General features: G+C 43.8%; 1 protein-coding gene across 1 annotated transcript in view; it reads right to left on the bottom strand.

Annotated features, from left to right (window-relative positions):
• The window catches only part of SNAPC4 (small nuclear RNA activating complex polypeptide 4), a 32,793-nt gene extending 16,577 nt beyond the window's left edge, over window positions 1-16,216 (bottom strand). Inside the window, exons 1-12 of the mRNA XM_033137558.1 lie at window positions 15,896-16,216; window positions 13,861-14,005; window positions 12,846-12,886; window positions 10,883-11,050; window positions 9,440-9,565; window positions 8,047-8,125; window positions 6,182-6,263; window positions 5,229-5,333; window positions 3,747-3,819; window positions 3,413-3,577; window positions 2,473-2,620; window positions 1,111-1,217 (exon numbers count right to left, since the gene is read on the bottom strand). Coding sequence (XP_032993449.1) covers window positions 1,111-1,217; window positions 2,473-2,620; window positions 3,413-3,577; window positions 3,747-3,819; window positions 5,229-5,333; window positions 6,182-6,263; window positions 8,047-8,125; window positions 9,440-9,565; window positions 10,883-11,050; window positions 12,846-12,886; window positions 13,861-13,993 — 1,227 coding nt within the window. The 5' untranslated portion in view covers window positions 13,994-14,005; window positions 15,896-16,216. The remainder of the gene's footprint in view (window positions 1-1,110; window positions 1,218-2,472; window positions 2,621-3,412; window positions 3,578-3,746; window positions 3,820-5,228; window positions 5,334-6,181; window positions 6,264-8,046; window positions 8,126-9,439; window positions 9,566-10,882; window positions 11,051-12,845; window positions 12,887-13,860; window positions 14,006-15,895) is intronic.
• Window positions 16,217-17,243: the final 1,027 nt, after the last annotated feature.

The following is a 17,243-nucleotide window of genomic DNA, read 5'->3' as shown; positions in this document are numbered from 1 at the left end:
TAGGACAAGGAAGCAAGCAACAGTGCTGGAAGTGTCAATGCCTCTCTGTGGAGAGGAAAGCTGCTCTTTCCATGCCTGGCAGGGCTCTAAGTCAGTCTACCCTTTTTAGGAAAGTGTTTCCCATATTGTTTCCAGTATCACCTGCTCTGTTATCACTGGACTTGAGCCCATATAGTAGTCTAAAATACAAAGACATTGTACACTTTTTATTATCAATTAGTAGTAGCTCAGCAATGGAAACAACCTACTGAAATCCCGTAGTGATGCTAGATGATGTTGCTCAATCAAAAAGCCTTACCCACCCAATCTCAGTGAGACTAAGCTCCCTTTCTGAATGAGACAGAAAGTGCTTTTGCTCCACCTTCCATACAGGAATGCTTGTGGAGAGGATATTTAAATAAAGATTTCTCTGATAAATTTGAAGGATATATAGTATTTTCTGTCTCTGAAGACCCATCAGAAGAAGAAGAAGAAGAGTTTGGATTTGATATCCCGCTTTTCACTACCCGAAGGAGTCTCAAGGTGGCTAACATTCTCTTTTCCCTTCCTTCCCCACAACAAACACTCTGTGAGGTGAGTGGGGCTGAGAGACTTCAAAGAAGTGTGACTAGCCCAAGGTCACCCAGCAGCTGCATGTGGAGGAGCGGGGAAGCGAACCCAGTTCCCCAGATTACGAGTCTACCACTCTTAACCACTACACCACACTCTTAACCACTACCCCAGATTACGAGTCTACCACTCTTAACCACTACCACTCTTAACCACTACACCACACGCTCTCAGAATATCTCTCTCATCCATCTCAGTATAAAGCACTTTCCCATATATTCCTATTTAATTTAGTCCTTTGTTCAGAACCTTGAGGACTAGTATCTAACTTTATGTTAAAGGGAAACGGCCATAGTTCAGTGACAGAACACCTGATTGGCATGCAGAAGGTCCCAGGTTCAATCTCCAAGTAGGGCTGGGAAACAACTCCCTGACTGAACTATTGGAGAGCCATTGCTGCTGCCAGTCAGTGTGGGCAATACTGAACTATATGGACCAAAGATCAGTTTATTGGGTTTACACTAATCTCCACCCCCGAAGGCAATAGGAAAGGGCCCTTACAGAATCTTCTTCTGGAGTCCAGGCTCCTCGCTTCAAGTTGGGGTCCACTCTCTTGGTCCACCTATAGATCAGCTGGGCGGAGTCCCTGCCCTCCATATAATAGGCAACTGCAGATGGATAGAAGAGGGTGTCTTTTATAGCAGCGGGAGCCTTGCCCCATTTACCACTATGACATGGAATCAGAGTTGGAAGGGACCTTAAGGGTCCTCCAGTCCTAACACCTGCAATGTAGGTGCAGGGGTCAGCAAACTTTTTCAGCAGGGGGCTGGTCCACTGTCCCTCAGACCTTGTGGGGGGCCGGAATATATTTTTTTTGGGGGGTGAACAAATTTCCATGCCCCACAAATTACCCAGAGATACATTTTAAATAAAAGGACACATTCCACTCATGTAAAAACATGCTGATTCCCGGACCGTCTGCGGGCCATATTTAGAAGGCAATTGGGCCGGATCCAGCCCCCAGGCCTTAGTTTGCCTACCCATGAACTAAAGCATCCCTTACAGATGGCCATCCAACCTCTGCTTTAAAACCTCCAAGGAAGGAGGCTGAGGTTACTATATTGTTACTATTATTCTGATTGCTCAGTAGCCAGGAAATCCCAGGAACTACTGTGCCCCATGTTTGTTTACTACTGCTGTATCATAGAAATATATCACAGCAGTTTACAACAATATAAAACCATAAAACCAGTCAGTAAAAAATTAAAAGCAAGTTAAAAGCAAAATAATTAAAAAGAAATGTCAGTAGACAAACATCTTCTTAATTGCCTGCGTGGGTGTGGTAGCACAGAAACGTTTCCAGCAGGCATTTAAAAGCTGGCATGGAAGGCACCCACAGATTTTCTAGTGGCAGGGAGTTCCACAGGACTGGGCCAAGGACACTAAAGGCCTGGTTTCTCATTTTCATCAATCAAGCCTCACCAACTTGGGGAGCAGCCAACAATGCTCCAGTGGATCTCAACGTTCAAACTGGGATATTATCATAAGTGTTCAAGTGATCCCAGAGGTACACTGGACCTAAGCTGTTCAGAGCTTTGCAAAGGAATACAAGGTCCTTGAACAACGCAGCTGTTTTAACAAGGGTGTCCTATGTTCTCAGCCAGAAGCTCCTGTCTTCAATCTAGTCACAGCATTATGCCCCAGCTGGAACTTCCAAACCAGAACCAAGGGCAACCCCACACAGAATACACTGAAGTAGTCCTTCCTTGAGGTTACAAACACATGGACTACAGCAGTCAGGCTATCCTCATCCAGGAACAGCCAGACCCAGCTAGGCCACAGTCTTGACATGGAAAGCTATGAAAGAAGAGGAGGTACTGCCATTGCGAGGAGGAGGATCTTTCCCCTAGGGACACTACTTACTTTTCCGGTATGGAATGTGCTTCCCAACCCTCATTTCTTGGACCAGCTGCAGGAGTATCTGGTCCTCTTCTGGGCTCCACTCACTCTTCTTGAATTCCTTGTTGAAGGCCTGGAACTTCTGCAGGCATTGGAAAGCTGTGCGCTGTGTCTGGAGAGTACAGTAAAGCAAAGAGGAGGGGTGAGGAGAGAAAGAGGCTGTGTGAGGGGGAAGAAGAGGCACAGGTGGAGCAGCTGTGCATATTAAGAGTTCCCCAAGTTGGCCTTCTCAGGGAGAAAGAGTCAGGTGCAAAAAGCACATTAAGAGGGCATTGCAGAAAAATGGGCCAAGCATCAACATAGTACTAGGGGTGCTCTTCCACTTGTGGAATGCCCTCCCCTCACAAAACTGCCAGGCACCAACCTTACAAATCAACTCAAACTTTTAACAACTGCTAACTTCCCTACTTAATTTCTAAAGGCCATCGTAAAGATTAAGCTTTAGTTCTTTGATCACTGATCTACTCCCTATCTGGATGCATTGTCTTAATGCCTTGGGGGCAGAGGGGGGGGGGATTCCACAGGAGGGCACTAATAAGCATGGGGACAGCAGGGTGTGTATCAGACTAGTATCGCTGGGTCAACTGCATCAATTTTCTTGAATTAATTAAACTGAATAGTTTTAACTGGATTTTAAATGAATGTGCATTTAACTGGGACTTTTTTGAGTTTTATTGTGTATTATTCCTGAGTAGGCATAGCACAACACTATTCTGAATAATACTTTTTACAAGGGTAGGGTTGGGGGCACTGGGGATGTGTTTGTGGAACCAAGGGGATGGGGCCCTAAAATGTTTGGGAACCACTGCTCTAAATAAATAACAATGAATAATATTCACACTTTCAATGCCTTTCCCCAGACTCCTTCCCACCCATAGTCAAGAGCCCGATCCATTGGCCTCACCCCCAACTCCAAGGCGATGGCTTCCCAGTCCTGGCAGTTGCGCCTGGTGGCAATTTCCTTCATCTTTTCAACCTCCTCCTCATTCCACTCCCTCTTGCTGATGCTGGGGTGCTCGAAGTTCTGCCAGTACTTCCTCAACTCCTTCGCATTGCGGGTTCCTTCAAACTAGGGAGATGCGGGAGAGTAAGAGGGACCACACAGCCTGCACCATGAATAAAAAGGCCACAGGCCACATGAAGCGCAAGGGGCCACCCTCCTTCCATAGCTGCCCCATCACAGGATTTTTTAAAGCAATGAAAGGGAGCCCACCTCACCCCTGCCCACAATGACTCACGTTTATGTTGGCGATCTTCTCCCAGTCATGCTCATCCAACCTGTTCCCCAACAAAGATCCCTCCGGCAGTTGGCTAGACTCCGCAAGAGACAGAAGTGACATTTAGGGGAGAAAACAGCACCCAAGGGAGCAAGGTGAACTGTGCTACTGCCCTCTTGCTCTCTCACTAAGTGCTGCAAGATGGGACTTTAACTCTCAGTTCAGGCACCCCTCACAGGCTCAACTTTCCACGTGGTGAAGCCACAGGAGAGGGCCTTATTGATGGCGGCTGTTCCCAGGCTTTGGAACTCCCTTCCTAGAGAAACTAGACAGGATCTGTAACCTAGCTAAATATAGAGACAGAATTCTTACGTAATAATAATGATGTCTAGTTAGGTTTAGGGATGATCACAGTGTGCTACAGTCACAACCAATTGGATGCCATGGCGGACTTTCTTGTAAGATGGTTGAAAAATTCTACTTGGTAATGGGAAATGTTTTATCACTCATTGGCATAAGTCTGGGGCACAGGTGATGGTGCTACTAAAGGTGTTGACTCATTAAAAGAATAATATTTAACCCTTGTATATTTTGCCAATTTTTCTGCTTCAACGAATAGCATGCTTAGGCACAGGGAGCCATTTAGGGTCAGTGCCATCTAGAGAATTTCAGCAGGCCTCATAAAATGGAAGGCAGGTAACATAAACAAATTTAATAATGTCCCTTGATAAATTTAATAATTTAATAATTTTCCTAGAGAAAATAGACAACATCACTCCTTGCTGTTTTCCTGCTAGCAGGTGAAAATATTCTGACAGGCCTTTGCTAACTGACTGTTGGGGTTTTTTTTAATGAAAGGGCTAATAAATAATGCTGTGCTATTTTTACTGTTTGTGTTTTAAGAAATTTGTTTTTATATTGTTTTATTTCTATCACAATTCAATTACATCAATCTACCGACAGCATACAAATCAATATGGCCAACCTGATCAAAAACACCCACCCAACCCACTCACACAGGAAACCAAAGACCACCACAGCCAACCACAAATGAACAATCACACCCTACGCCAACCCCAACCTCTCTCACCACCAAAGGAGCACAAGCGAACAACAGAGAACCTACACAAACAATGCTGACACCAAACCCTACATATATTAAGTAAAATAGAAACATTGTCACGCCACCCCACCCATCTCCCCATCCCACCCACCTCTTTTCCCCTTTTCTTCCTATTGTCTCAACAAACAAACTGATTTGTAAAAATATTACATGGAAAAAATACGAGAGAGACATTGCACACACCTTTGTAAATCAAGAAAATCTTTAATAAAAAATACTTTTAAAAAATTCAATTACATCTTGACAAATATATTTCATACGTTTTCAGTTTTTAGTATTTTGCCTGTGTTATTTTAATTTATGTGAGCCACATGAGTTCCAGTCTTGGGGAAAAACAAGATATAAATAATTATGAAAATAATAATTAGCAGGCTTCTTACTTGATATCTTCTATTTCCTGTGTTGTTTCCTGGATCTGCTTCCACAAAATCTGCCTCCCCATCTCATCCTTCAATTTCTCCCGTTTCTCGCTGAGATAGTCAAGCCTGGTCAGAAACATTTCCAAAACATTTAAGAGACATTTACATATGTGTAAAAAGAAGCATGCAACGAATCCTTGGGAACAATACTAGAAAATCTGGACACCAAACTTTTTTATACCATGCTCTAAAACTCATGTCAAGTTCAATTTCAGTTCCTTTGCACACAAGTCAAAGCTAAGGAGTGTCTCGGATAGGGAAAATTCATTTTTAACCTAGAAACCTTCGGGTTTTGTGTTGCAACAAAGAAATGAGTATCAGCCTCAAAGTGCTGTGAATATTCACAAGGCAAATGCCGAAGACAAAAGCACAGTCCCACTGTATCTGAACTATGTGGAACGGCAAGGTATAGATAACTCACAAATTAGGCACATTTAACCTGTGTGATTTCAACTTCACAAAGCTAAAATTGCAGAGAACTGAGAAGCTCTTTCCATGTCAGTTTTCCAGGTGCGGAAAGAACTCTTTAAGCTCTCAGACTTGCTTGCCAGGCTCTGGGAGACTATTGAGGGATCTCGCAGGAACTCGGACAGCCAGAGCCCAGGAAGCATGTTAAGTGCTGTGCCGTGTTTTCAAAGGGCCATTTCCCAGTTTTCAAAGGGTTGTTTTGGGCTATATGGGATTCCACCTTTCTGTGATATCCCCAGAACGTAACCCCTCCATAAGCCACAAGTCAACTGTCCAAACATTTTTGAACAAATAAAGACAACTAAGAGGTAACAAGAATTGGAAAATCAAGACACTTCTGGACTCGATAGATCAATGGCCCTGATTCAGCACAGAATACTCTGCTCTCCCAACCCCACTTCTTTGGGAAAGGGGAGCCTTTTGGGGGAGCCCCCTCCTGTACTTACTTCAAGAGCTTCGGCTGAAGCAGGTGCTGCAATTGGTCACTCACGACAGATTGGCGGAGCAGCAGCTTCTCTTGGCTTTTCCCTATGGAAGACCAAGAGGGGTTGGGGGGCGGGAGGTGTTACAGAAAGTCATCAAGCGGGAAGGAAGGCCAAGAGCCCAAGGGGAGGTGAAGTCAGAGCCAACAAAAGGCAGAGCCTACTTTCTCTAGTTTGTTCCCATCTCTCTCTCTCAGTAGTGGCTGGGTTCCTCTTTGGGATTAGTGGGGTGGAAGACAGGGAGCCCAAGCCAATGAGAGGTGGAACCAACTCAATCTAGCTTTGCCCCCATCCTCCTCCTCCCAGCTGAGGGGGCAACACTGAGGCTGAGAAGGGGAAGCTGGCAGGTGGGTCCATGATTGTAGGAGCATCTCCCCATTCTTATTCTATTTCTGAATTCATTTTGTGCAGCTAGAGCTTGACAGCCTAAATCTATGTATGAGCTTTACTAAACCTTTCCTAATAGAACAGACTTTTTAAGTAGAAATGTGCACCAGACTGTGTACTGTTACAACTCATAGCACAACTGAAAGGAATGGAAGGTAAACAGATAAGATACAACAATAAGAGAACAAAATACTAGCAGATCAGCCAATCATAGTAGTTACACTAAGTCCTGGGTCAAGAAGAGAACAAAGATATCAACATAGATAACTGAAAGCAGTTTTTCATTTGAAACATGTATCTACTGCCGTTTCTTTGGGGAACGTGGGTTAGGGAGCACCCTTTACAAATTCCTCCAACATTCTGGTGTTAGCAATAGAATGAGAAGGTTGGGGTGCACTGCTCAGAAATGGCCAATCTCTGAGAGCTTTAATAATGATGCCAACACGTTGTAACTGTTTAACTGTGAAGGGAAGAACTGCTGAAATGGTCTGAATGATTAAGTGATCATCAGCTGTGTAGCTGGACATGTATAAAAGATGCTGCCTGACAGCATCCAAGGGCAGCCTCTTTCTGATTTTTCAGGAGGCTAACCCTATGTATGTTTGTATTAATGAGGCCTAATTTCTCACTTAAAGCCTGTGTCTACTGGCGTTCCTTTGGGGAACTCTATATAAATTCTTCCAACATTTTGGTGTAAGTCATAGATAAGAAGGTTGGGGTGGGCAGGTGAAAAGAGCCAAGGGATCTCTTGGGTGGTTTAAGAGTGACGACAGTATGTTGGATGGGAAAGATTGTTGTAATCATTTGGTTATTTTGTAATTACATGTGTAGCTTAGCAGTGTACAATAGACTAGATTTAAGAGCATGGAAATAGTAGCCTGCACCTGGTTTTTTCAGGAGACTGACTCCTACATACACTTCTGTCAATAATGGCCTAATATTTATTTTTTCACATTTAAAGCCTGTGTCTATTTGGTGTTCCTTTGGGAACCCCAGCTGGGGCACACCCTTTATAAATTTATCCAACAACAGCACCCCACCCCAGACTGCTGTTATAAGGCAGGCAGGTGGGAGCTGACCAAGGGCAGACTGAGGTTGGTGGGTCATTTCCCCCATTTCCCCAGTGGCCTAGACTCCCTGCTGCTGATAGGAAAACTCCAATCATCGTCATTTGCTCCTTTGGCTTCCATTTGTTGGAAACAGAGAAGGAAGGTGGTGGGCTCTCTCCTTTGCTGGAGTTTTGAAAAGCTGGTTGGTCACCTGTTAGGGATTCTTCCCTGCATTGCAGGGAATTGGGATAGATAACTCTTGCGGTGGGGGTGGGGTCCTTTTTTAACTCTACAATTCCATGGTTCCAGAAGCCAAGTCAGCTCACGCTAAAGGTTTCAATCAATTCAAACCTAAAATAAATATGTGGTTGTAGCCCCCCAAATCCCTCTTACATTTGATAGTGAGCAGCTCCGCAAAAGACTTGATGCCTTGTCTTGCTTTTTCCCTGGCGTCACTGTTGGCAGGAGGGCCCTAAAGAGGGGGAGGGGGGGAGAGAAAGGACACTACAGATGTCACAAAATAATCCCACTTTGGTCCTCAGTCTTTGTTGCCAGAGAAGCCCCACTGGTGGTTTTTAAAAGTGTCTGCATGGTTGCTATTATTTGTTTGTTTAAAAAAAAATGTGCTGCTTGAATGTAAAAAAAAAAACCTCAAAAAAACACCATTAAAATTATAAATAAGAAGAATTTAACACTTTCCAAAAGTTAAAACAGTGATAGATTAAAAACAGATTTAAACTTTCATCAGATTTCCAAAAATCTGGGTGGGCGTGCCTAAGCAAAAAAGTTTTTTAGTGGGCACTGAACAGAGTACAGGGAAACACCTGTCTGATGTCAATGGGCAGGGAGTTCCCAAGTATAGGCACCGTCACACTAAAGGATGGATGTGTTGCAGATATGGAACAGGAACTGCAGGGTTACTGTAACAGGGCCAGCTCTCCTGATCAAAGCAGTCAAGTGGGTGTATATGGGGGGAGCCTATCTTATTCTATGTGTTGCTGCACTACAACTCCCATCAGCCCCTGCAGTTGGCATGGCCAGAGATCAGGGGCAATGAGGGGAAGTCCAGCAACAACTGGAAGGTCTCAAGTCAGCCCCCCGGTATAAATGCTCTCATTGGTACCTGGTTAAAAACAAGTCCAGATTACAAACAAAGAACAGCATCAAGCATCAACCAGAATTTGGCTTCTTCATCTTCCAAGATGCATGGTGGTTAGAGCATTGGGCTAGGACCTGGAAGACCAGGGTTGAAGTCCCCCACTCAGTTATGAAACAATAGGTGATGTTTGTCCACTCCCTCACTCAGCCTAGCCTAGTTCACAGGGCTGTTGTGGGGATTAAATGAAGACTATGAACTGGGACAGAGCAGGGTTCAAATGCCCAATCTGTCATAAAATTCACTGGATGTAACCTTGGATTAGTCACTGTCTCTCAGACTAACCTACCTCACAGGGTTGGTTATTGTGGAATGTGGGAATTAAATGAGGACTAGGACCTGGTATGAGAGCAGGGTTCAAATCCTCACTCGTCCTTGAAGCACACTGGGTGTGGCCTAGGGGAAAGGACTGCCTTGGCCTCACATACCTCACAGAGTTGTTTTGAGGATAAAATGGAAATGGGCAAGAAATGCATATGCCACCTTGAGCAATTTGGAGAAATGGTTGGGATATGAACGTAATCAATCAATCAATCTTGCCATAAGACAAGAGGGCTGGAAACTAGGGAAGGAGACAGGGTTGTCCACCTCTATCCCCAGGAGGAAGAGAGGCCAGCAATGCATACTTACAAACCCTGACGTCATGTCCTTGAAGTACGGCTTCATGAAATGGCCCAGAAACATATTTGCTGGCAAGGTTTTGCTGTCGCTTGACTTAGTGCCTCTCATCCCAGTCAGCTCCCATGTCAGCTTTTCCTGCAAGGCATTGAAAAGAGAGACAGAGAAGAAGAATCATAGAATTGTAGAGTTGAAAGTGCACCAAGGGTTATCTGGTCCAACCCCCTGCAATGCAAGAAGTTTAGGGAAGCGGTTCTGAAACTTTTTGGGGGCCACTACCCCCTTGGTTCCATAAACTAAACCCCACTGCCTCCTACCCTATAAAAAGCATTATTCAGAAGAGCAGCTTGCATGACCCGCTAAGGAAGATAATAGCACAGTAAGATTCAAAACAGTAACAATTGCACAGTCATTCAAAATCAAATCAAACTATTGAGTTTCATTAATTAACCAAAAAGATGAATGTGATTCAGTCATATTAGATATTCCTTAAAATATTTGTATGCATTCCTACTAGTGAAAATGCAAGGGAATTGATAGCATAAAATATTTATTTATAGCTATACACAGGTCTTGTTCACGGAACACAATGTGCTCCCTGGGTTTCCTGCAGGCATCTGGTTGGCCACAGTGAGATGAGGGTGCTGGCACAGTTGGGCCATTGGCCTGATCCAGCAAGCTCTTAGGCACTTATTGTTTTATTGTTTCTAACTATTTATTAGTGCTTTTATCTAGGTTTTTTTAATTGTGTGAGAAGCCCTAAGATATTTTGGTGAAGAGTGTATATAAATTTAATAATAAATAAATAAAACTTAAAACACCAGAGCCCTCACCCCTCCAGCGACTGTTGTTCAGAGGCACAGCTGTGATGGCAGAGCACAGCAATCATGGCTAGTAGCCACTGAGAGCATTCTGCTCCTCCATTAATTTGTCCAGACCTGTTTTAAAGCCATCACTGTCTCCTGCAGGAGAAATTTTAACTCTGTGCTGCAGTGAAGAAGTCATTTCTGTTATATTTCCTGAACTTTCCAGCATTCAACTTCCTTGGATGTCAACAAATTCCAGTGTTATGATAGAGGAGTAAAACTCTTCTCTATCCACTTGCTCCATGCACTGCAAATTTTATAAACTTCTATCATGTCGACTCTTCCTCACCTTTTTTCTAAACTAAAAGGTCCCAACCTTTGCTCATAAGGGTGTCGCTCCATTCCCCCTTGATCATTTGGGTCACAATTTTCTGAAGCTTTCCCAACTCTGCAATGTTCTTTTTGAGGTGAGGTGACCAGCCTTCCAAATCTGGCTGCACCACAGATTTGTATTACTATATTGGCAATTTTATTTTCAATCCCTAGCAAGGAATCTGCTTTGTTCAGGCTACAACACAACTCCACAAACCCCCAGAGAGAGCTGAAACATTCCAGAGTATTCTTAAAGAAGCCCCACCATAACACTGACCTGCTGCTCTCTGTTCTGGGCCAGCCAGAGGGTGATCTCCTCAATCTTCTCCTGAATCACCTCCTGGTAAACCATGTTCATGTGCAGGCAGGACTCCAGGGATTGCGGGAGATGGATGTCCACTTCACTACCCACTCCAGCACCTTCCTCCTCATCTAGGTCTACCTCCTGATCCAGAAGGAGAAAAGGAAGATTTGATCAGATGGCTGGGGGGGAAACCAGATTTTACAGAAGGTAGAGAGGCGGGCAATTGATTTAGATGGATGCATCAAGGGCACGGGCATTGAAATTCCTACATATATCACCTTCCTTTGCAAATGTCAAACTTGTTTTCTCTCAAGGCTTCCGCAACCAGAGGGACTGCTTCTGCGCATACGCGTGTGGCGAAACACTTCTGGGTTTGCTGCTTTCGCAACCCGAAGCTTACGTTACCCGAGGGTAATGTAAGCCAAGGTGCTACTGTATTGCTTAGTTGCCAGAGAGTAAACTTGGTACATGTTATCATGTATAGTGGGAATATAAGTTGGTGCAAGATTTAGGGAATTTGGTTTTCATGGAAATAAATATACCAAAGACACTATGGCTTGTTGTCCAGAATTAAATTTTGCGAATACTTCTGATGTTGCCAATGTAGATATATTGGCAAAAGGTCTTATATATGACCTTTGCAGCTCAAACTATCATGGCAGCTCAATGGAAAACACTCCCAAATCTTACACTGGGAGCTCAATACCCCTGACTCTGGAAGATAGCTCGAATGAACAAAATTATGCCTAATCTGAAATACTGAATTAACTGTCAGACACTTTTTTATGATCTGGCATTCTTTTACGACATCTACACTTTCAAGACAACCTTCACTGAAAGCTGACAAATCTGGAACTAGATCTGATAATTTGATAACACTGATAGCCCTTTCTTGGATTTTGTTATTTTATCCCACATGCAACTAGACTTGGTCTATATGCCAGTTTTATAATTTTGCTTTAATTGTCATCTGTTGTTATAATTGTTCTCTCTGTTTATATACACTTTAATAACTGTACCAAATAAAAATATTATTTTCTCGCAGCATAGAATCATTGAATTAAAGTGTTGAAAGGGATCCTAAGGGTCATCTAGTCTAACCCCCTCAACTCATTCATCTTTTTTTGTTTTTGTTCCTGTGAAGCCTCTGCCAAAATGATTACACATACACACACACAGAGGGATATATGCTGTCGTTTCTGCATTGCACAGGGCTGGACTAGATTACAGACACTCTGAATGTTTGTCTGTTCCTCGCAAATAAACCAGCAGCAACAGCAACAGATGTATCCACACAACCCACCTCTGATCTGAACCACAGCCAAGCATTTCTTCCAGCTATCAGTCAACCCTCCTGGTCCTTGTATCATCTGCAGTAGCATCCAGTGAGGGGGAGGAGGAAGACTAAGAGGAAGACTAAGAACTGCATTCACCCCTCAATGGTAATTGCAGTGAGCTTTTAAATAGTTTTTAAATGGTTTTCTAGGGGAAGTTCTGGGTTTACATAATTTTGCTTATAAGAATGAAGACCAAGAATGTAACATAAGATGCAAGTTACCTGTAAATAAATTATACGCAAACCACTTTGGGAGCCTTTTTCACTGAAAGGCCCAGTACCCTGCTTATGTATTTATTAAATACTGTATCCAATTAAATTTCTAGCCCACCCTTTCCTCCCCAAAAGCCCAGAGTTTAAGACACATTTCATGTTTCTTCTCACAAGTGATCTCATGAGCAGAAAAGTGAAATGGAATTTAATAACAGCTTAGAGGGGCCTTAAAAACAGCTTAAAGGGGCCTAGATGGAACTTCCACAAAGAAGGGCAAAGTCCTTTATCCACATGGAGACTAACTTTCTGACAACAAAAAGGATGTGATTATGTATGTAACATAAAAACCTCCAAAACAGGAAGATATTATTTGAGCCAAGTACTTGCCATGTTGTCATGAGTATCGGAATCATCATCATCAAGGTCATCTGACAGGGAAGGAAAGGAAATATTAGACAGAATACAAGCAAAGAAAGCAAAAAATATCAAATAGTCATGGCAGGAAGGCAGCCTAACTGTGACACTCTTGGTGTGTAGTGGTTAAGATAATGTACTAAGTATGTTCACATCGCAACTTGCTGGATAGCGTTAGAAAAGCTATAATGTGTTACATAGGGAGAATAACAACAGCATATCCTACAGGCTTGCTGTAAGGATTAATCAGATCAGATTTGTCAGTAAGGCCCATGTTTAAAAACAAAGGTGAGTGCAAACTTAGGATGCATGTGAGAAGCACTCTTGAGGGCTACTACAAGATAAACACTTAAGATTGTAGGCAGTGGACATTCCCGGGCTTATGTGGGGATTGAACCTGAGGCCTTCTGCATGCATATAGATAAATGGCATGAAGAATGACATCATGATGAACAACTGTGGTGGTATTCTGGATGTATTTGAACTAAAATCCCACAAACTCCAATCAAGTAACAATCCCACCTACTACCAAGGTAGCCTCAAGGTCCTTGTATTAATTTACAAAGCCCTGAGTCACTTAGGTCCAAGGTACCTCAAGGATCACCCAAACCTTTATAATATCCCAGCTGAATCACAGAGATCACCTGCAACAGCATTGTTGGTTGTTCCCTGAATTGGTGAGGCTCATTTGACAACAAGGAGTTTTGAGTGTCATCAATCCAGTCCAATAAACTCTCTGCCACTAGAGATGTAGCAGCTGCTGAAAACTTTTCTATTCCACCGGGCCTACTACACAGGCAATTAAGACAACATCCTTCTACAATGATTATCTGATGTCTATCTTTAACCTTTTGTGGGTTTAATGTATGGTTTTTATTGCTATAAACCACTTTAATATATTTAATATATTACACTGTGGTAATAGAAATATTTTTATAAATAAATGTGGATTGTAGAAGACATAAGAAACACTCAACAAGCATTGCACCTTCAATGTCAGAGACCATATCAGGACTAGAGCCTGAGATTTGGGACTCGATGCTTGGAACACTGGGGCCCAGGCTCCTTTCCAGCTCTTCAATCTCCCAACAGATTTTCTCTCTTTCTGCATCTATATCCATCACTTATATCTGCTGCCAAGAAGAGATAAAGACAAAAAAAAAAACACTATGAAGAAAAGATCAGATTCACAAGAAACAATCATTAGCAGTGATTCCTGTATTGCAGGGGGCTGGACTAGATGGCCGATGGGGGTCTCTCCTAACTCTGCAATTCTTTGGTTCTATGAATCTGTACACACTTAGGCCCTCCTACACATTAAGCAGTACCAGAAGCACTGATCTGCAATAGGAACATGAGAAGCTGCTTTATGCATGTGCCGTGGTGGGGGGGGGGGGGTCAGGTTCCTGAAGGACTTGGCTTTCACTGTGGCCGGGACCCATAGCTCAGTGGTAGAGCACACAGAAAGTCTCAGGTTCAATCCCAGGTATGGAAGGCTCTCCAGTAGCAGAGCTGAGAAAAGACCACAGAGAAATGCTGTAAATCGGCACAAATGCTACAGGAATGCAGGATTGTTAAGAATCAGCTGTCAGTATAAGGTAACTTAACACAGGATTGTCAGAAGCTGCTAAGCCAGAAGCTGCCAATTAATTATTATTTGGTGATAATTTTAGTTAATGTTATTATATACTACTATATTCTACTGGGTTACTGAATATTAATTTTATATGTTGTTTATTTTAAAATCAAATTTTTATTATGACTTATTTGTATTGTGTAATGTTGTGTGTAATTTTGTTGTATTTTTTGTTCCAGCTTGTAAACTGCCTTGTGTATAGCAATACAGAAACGTGGTATACAAATTAAAAGTGAAAAGAAATGAAGTCAGACCACTGGCTCATCTATCCTAGTGCTGACTACACTGACTGACAGCAGCTCTCTAGGTTTTTAAACTCTACACAGAGATGACAGAAACTGAAACTGGAGTCTTTTGCTAGTATGTGTTGTAAATTTCCACTTTAAAGAAGATTTCAGTTGTTATGGTTTTGAATTTAAACACCAGCCTGAGAAGTTTTTTTTTGCTGAATCAGATCCTTGGTTCCTCTAGCTGAGTGCTGCCTGCACTGACTGGCAGCATCTCTATGTAAAGCTGCAGTGCAATCCCCACAAAAACCTTAACGCTTTGCCCCTTTGTAATGGCAAGACATTGGCATCAGTCTGTCTCAAGAGATAATAGATAGCACCTCAAGGGATGAAGTGAAACTGCTGCATTAGCAAGTGATCTCCTGAGGCACAAGCTTGGGCAGTGTGTATGGAAGCCCTGGGCTGCCCACATGACATGACCCCACTCTTCAGTCTCACTGCTGTGGTTCAAAGGAAAGCAGAGCAATACAGTTGGCCCCAACTTGGCTGCAATAGTTGCCCAAAGGAGGCGTGCAAGGTACAATACAACCGCCTTAGGGACTCCACTCCAGACTTGTGTACAGTGTACTCCTTAGCCTTTTATTCTCCCAAAAAATATCCCACAAGACAGCAGAGGTTTAGGTTCAGTTTTCCTTCTCCTAGATGGGCTACCTTCCCAGGGGCAGAAGAGCATTGTCTGCCACTCACTTCCCTCTACAGCATGTGCAGGAAATTGTCTTCTTGTCCATTTGACCCAATATTGATTTCTTCTGCTCAATCCATGGTAGCCTGTGTTCTCATGCAGAGGGTTTGAGAGCTATCGGCTACCCTAACCTGGTTTAGCATGCCAGTCAAAACTATTTCTGATGGGTGGCTATTGTTGTATGCTGCCAGCTTCTAGGAGCCACAGGAGAGGGGTGAGTGCAGGGTGGGGACCAAAGGTGGGCAAACCACCCCAGAAGGTGCATGATGTGTCCCCCACTAGATGCGTGCCTAGCACCCAATACACCACCCAAGGGCCAGAAAACCTGGATGATCAGAGGAGGTCTTAGCTGCACCAGCTAGGAAGGAGAGCCTCTGCCCATAGGCAGCTTGCACCAAGAGGCAAGCCCTCTACTCACCGCATTCTCACAAGCAGCATCTGCCCGGAGGGAGTAGCGAAAAACTAGGGCAGCAGGGGCGTCTGGGGGCCCCTTATGCTGAAGAGGGGAAGGACGCTAAACCCAAGCCGAGACACTCTGTGACCATCTCTGCCAATGAAGCCAGACAAGGCACTAGTCCACAGGAAGGTATTTGTTCCCTCTCGCAACCAAGGTTGTTCGTCCTGATCGCCTAAGAGAAGATGTGACTAGCCACAGGCTGGCTAGCAAGGCTGGTCGCAGCAGAGCCACAAAAGACGGCAGTTTCAGCAGACCGGCGGACTTGCCCACCAAGGGTCCGCCTGGAACCGGAAGTCAACCAAACTGAACACCTAGAAGCGGCCCCTTTAGCGTCCCAACAACCGTTCAGCCGTGACCCGCCCCTTCCGCTCTGCCGGCAAACCAATAGATGTCCGCTCGTGCATTGGCGCCGTAGCCAATGCCAGGGCAGCAAGTAACGGCCCACGTGCTCGGCTCTGCCTAATGATCTGAGTTTGAAAAAGGAAAAGCTTTTTTTTTTTTTTTTAGCTTCGCCGCCAGTGCTAAGTTTGGAAGATAGGAGGAGAAGCCAGGCAAACGCCAGTATCACGTGTGAATACTACAGCCAATTAGGAGAGCAGGTCGCTCTGACACCTCCCCTCCTTCAGTGTGTCTAAGGCGCAGTAGCAGCAGACCCCGCCCCATTTTCTCCCGCATGCGCAGTGGCAGGAAGAAGGAGGGGAGAGAGACTCCAGGTGGGAAGGAAGCGCCTGCGCAGAACACCTTCTCCCCACAGTTTATCATCATCATCATTTCATTTCTATACAGCTTTATATTTTTAAGAATGTTTACAATCTACATTAAAATATCAACTAAAACAACCCAGAATAAAACATTACCTAAGAAAGTCAAATATGACATATACATTCAAAACAACATAATTAACAGGAAACTAAAATATTATCTTAAAGATTTCAAAATAAAACATTACAACAAATGAGGTTCAGTATGTTGTAACCTATCCATTCTTAAAGAAATCAGCCCTGAGTGCTCACTGGAAGGACAGATCCTGAAGTTGAGGCTCCAGTACTTTGGCCACCTCATGAGAAGAGAAGACTCCCTGGAAAAGACCCTGATGTTGGGAAAGATGGAGGGCACAAGGAGAAGGGGACGACAGAGGATGAGATGGTTGGACAGTGCTCTCGAAGCTACGAACATGAGTTTGGCCAAACTGCAAGAGGCAGTGAAGGATAGGCATGCCTGGCGTGCTCTGGTCCATGGGGTCACGAAGAGTTGGACACGACTGAACGACTGAACAACAACATGTAGTAAGAATTTACGTATCCACATG

This window comes from Lacerta agilis, chromosome Z (assembly GCF_009819535.1).
Source record: "Lacerta agilis isolate rLacAgi1 chromosome Z, rLacAgi1.pri, whole genome shotgun sequence".
In the NCBI taxonomy this organism is placed as follows: Eukaryota; Metazoa; Chordata; class Lepidosauria; order Squamata; family Lacertidae; genus Lacerta; species Lacerta agilis.
The sequence above is the reverse complement of the archived record's forward strand: the minus strand, read 5'-3'. Positions and strand labels throughout refer to the sequence as shown.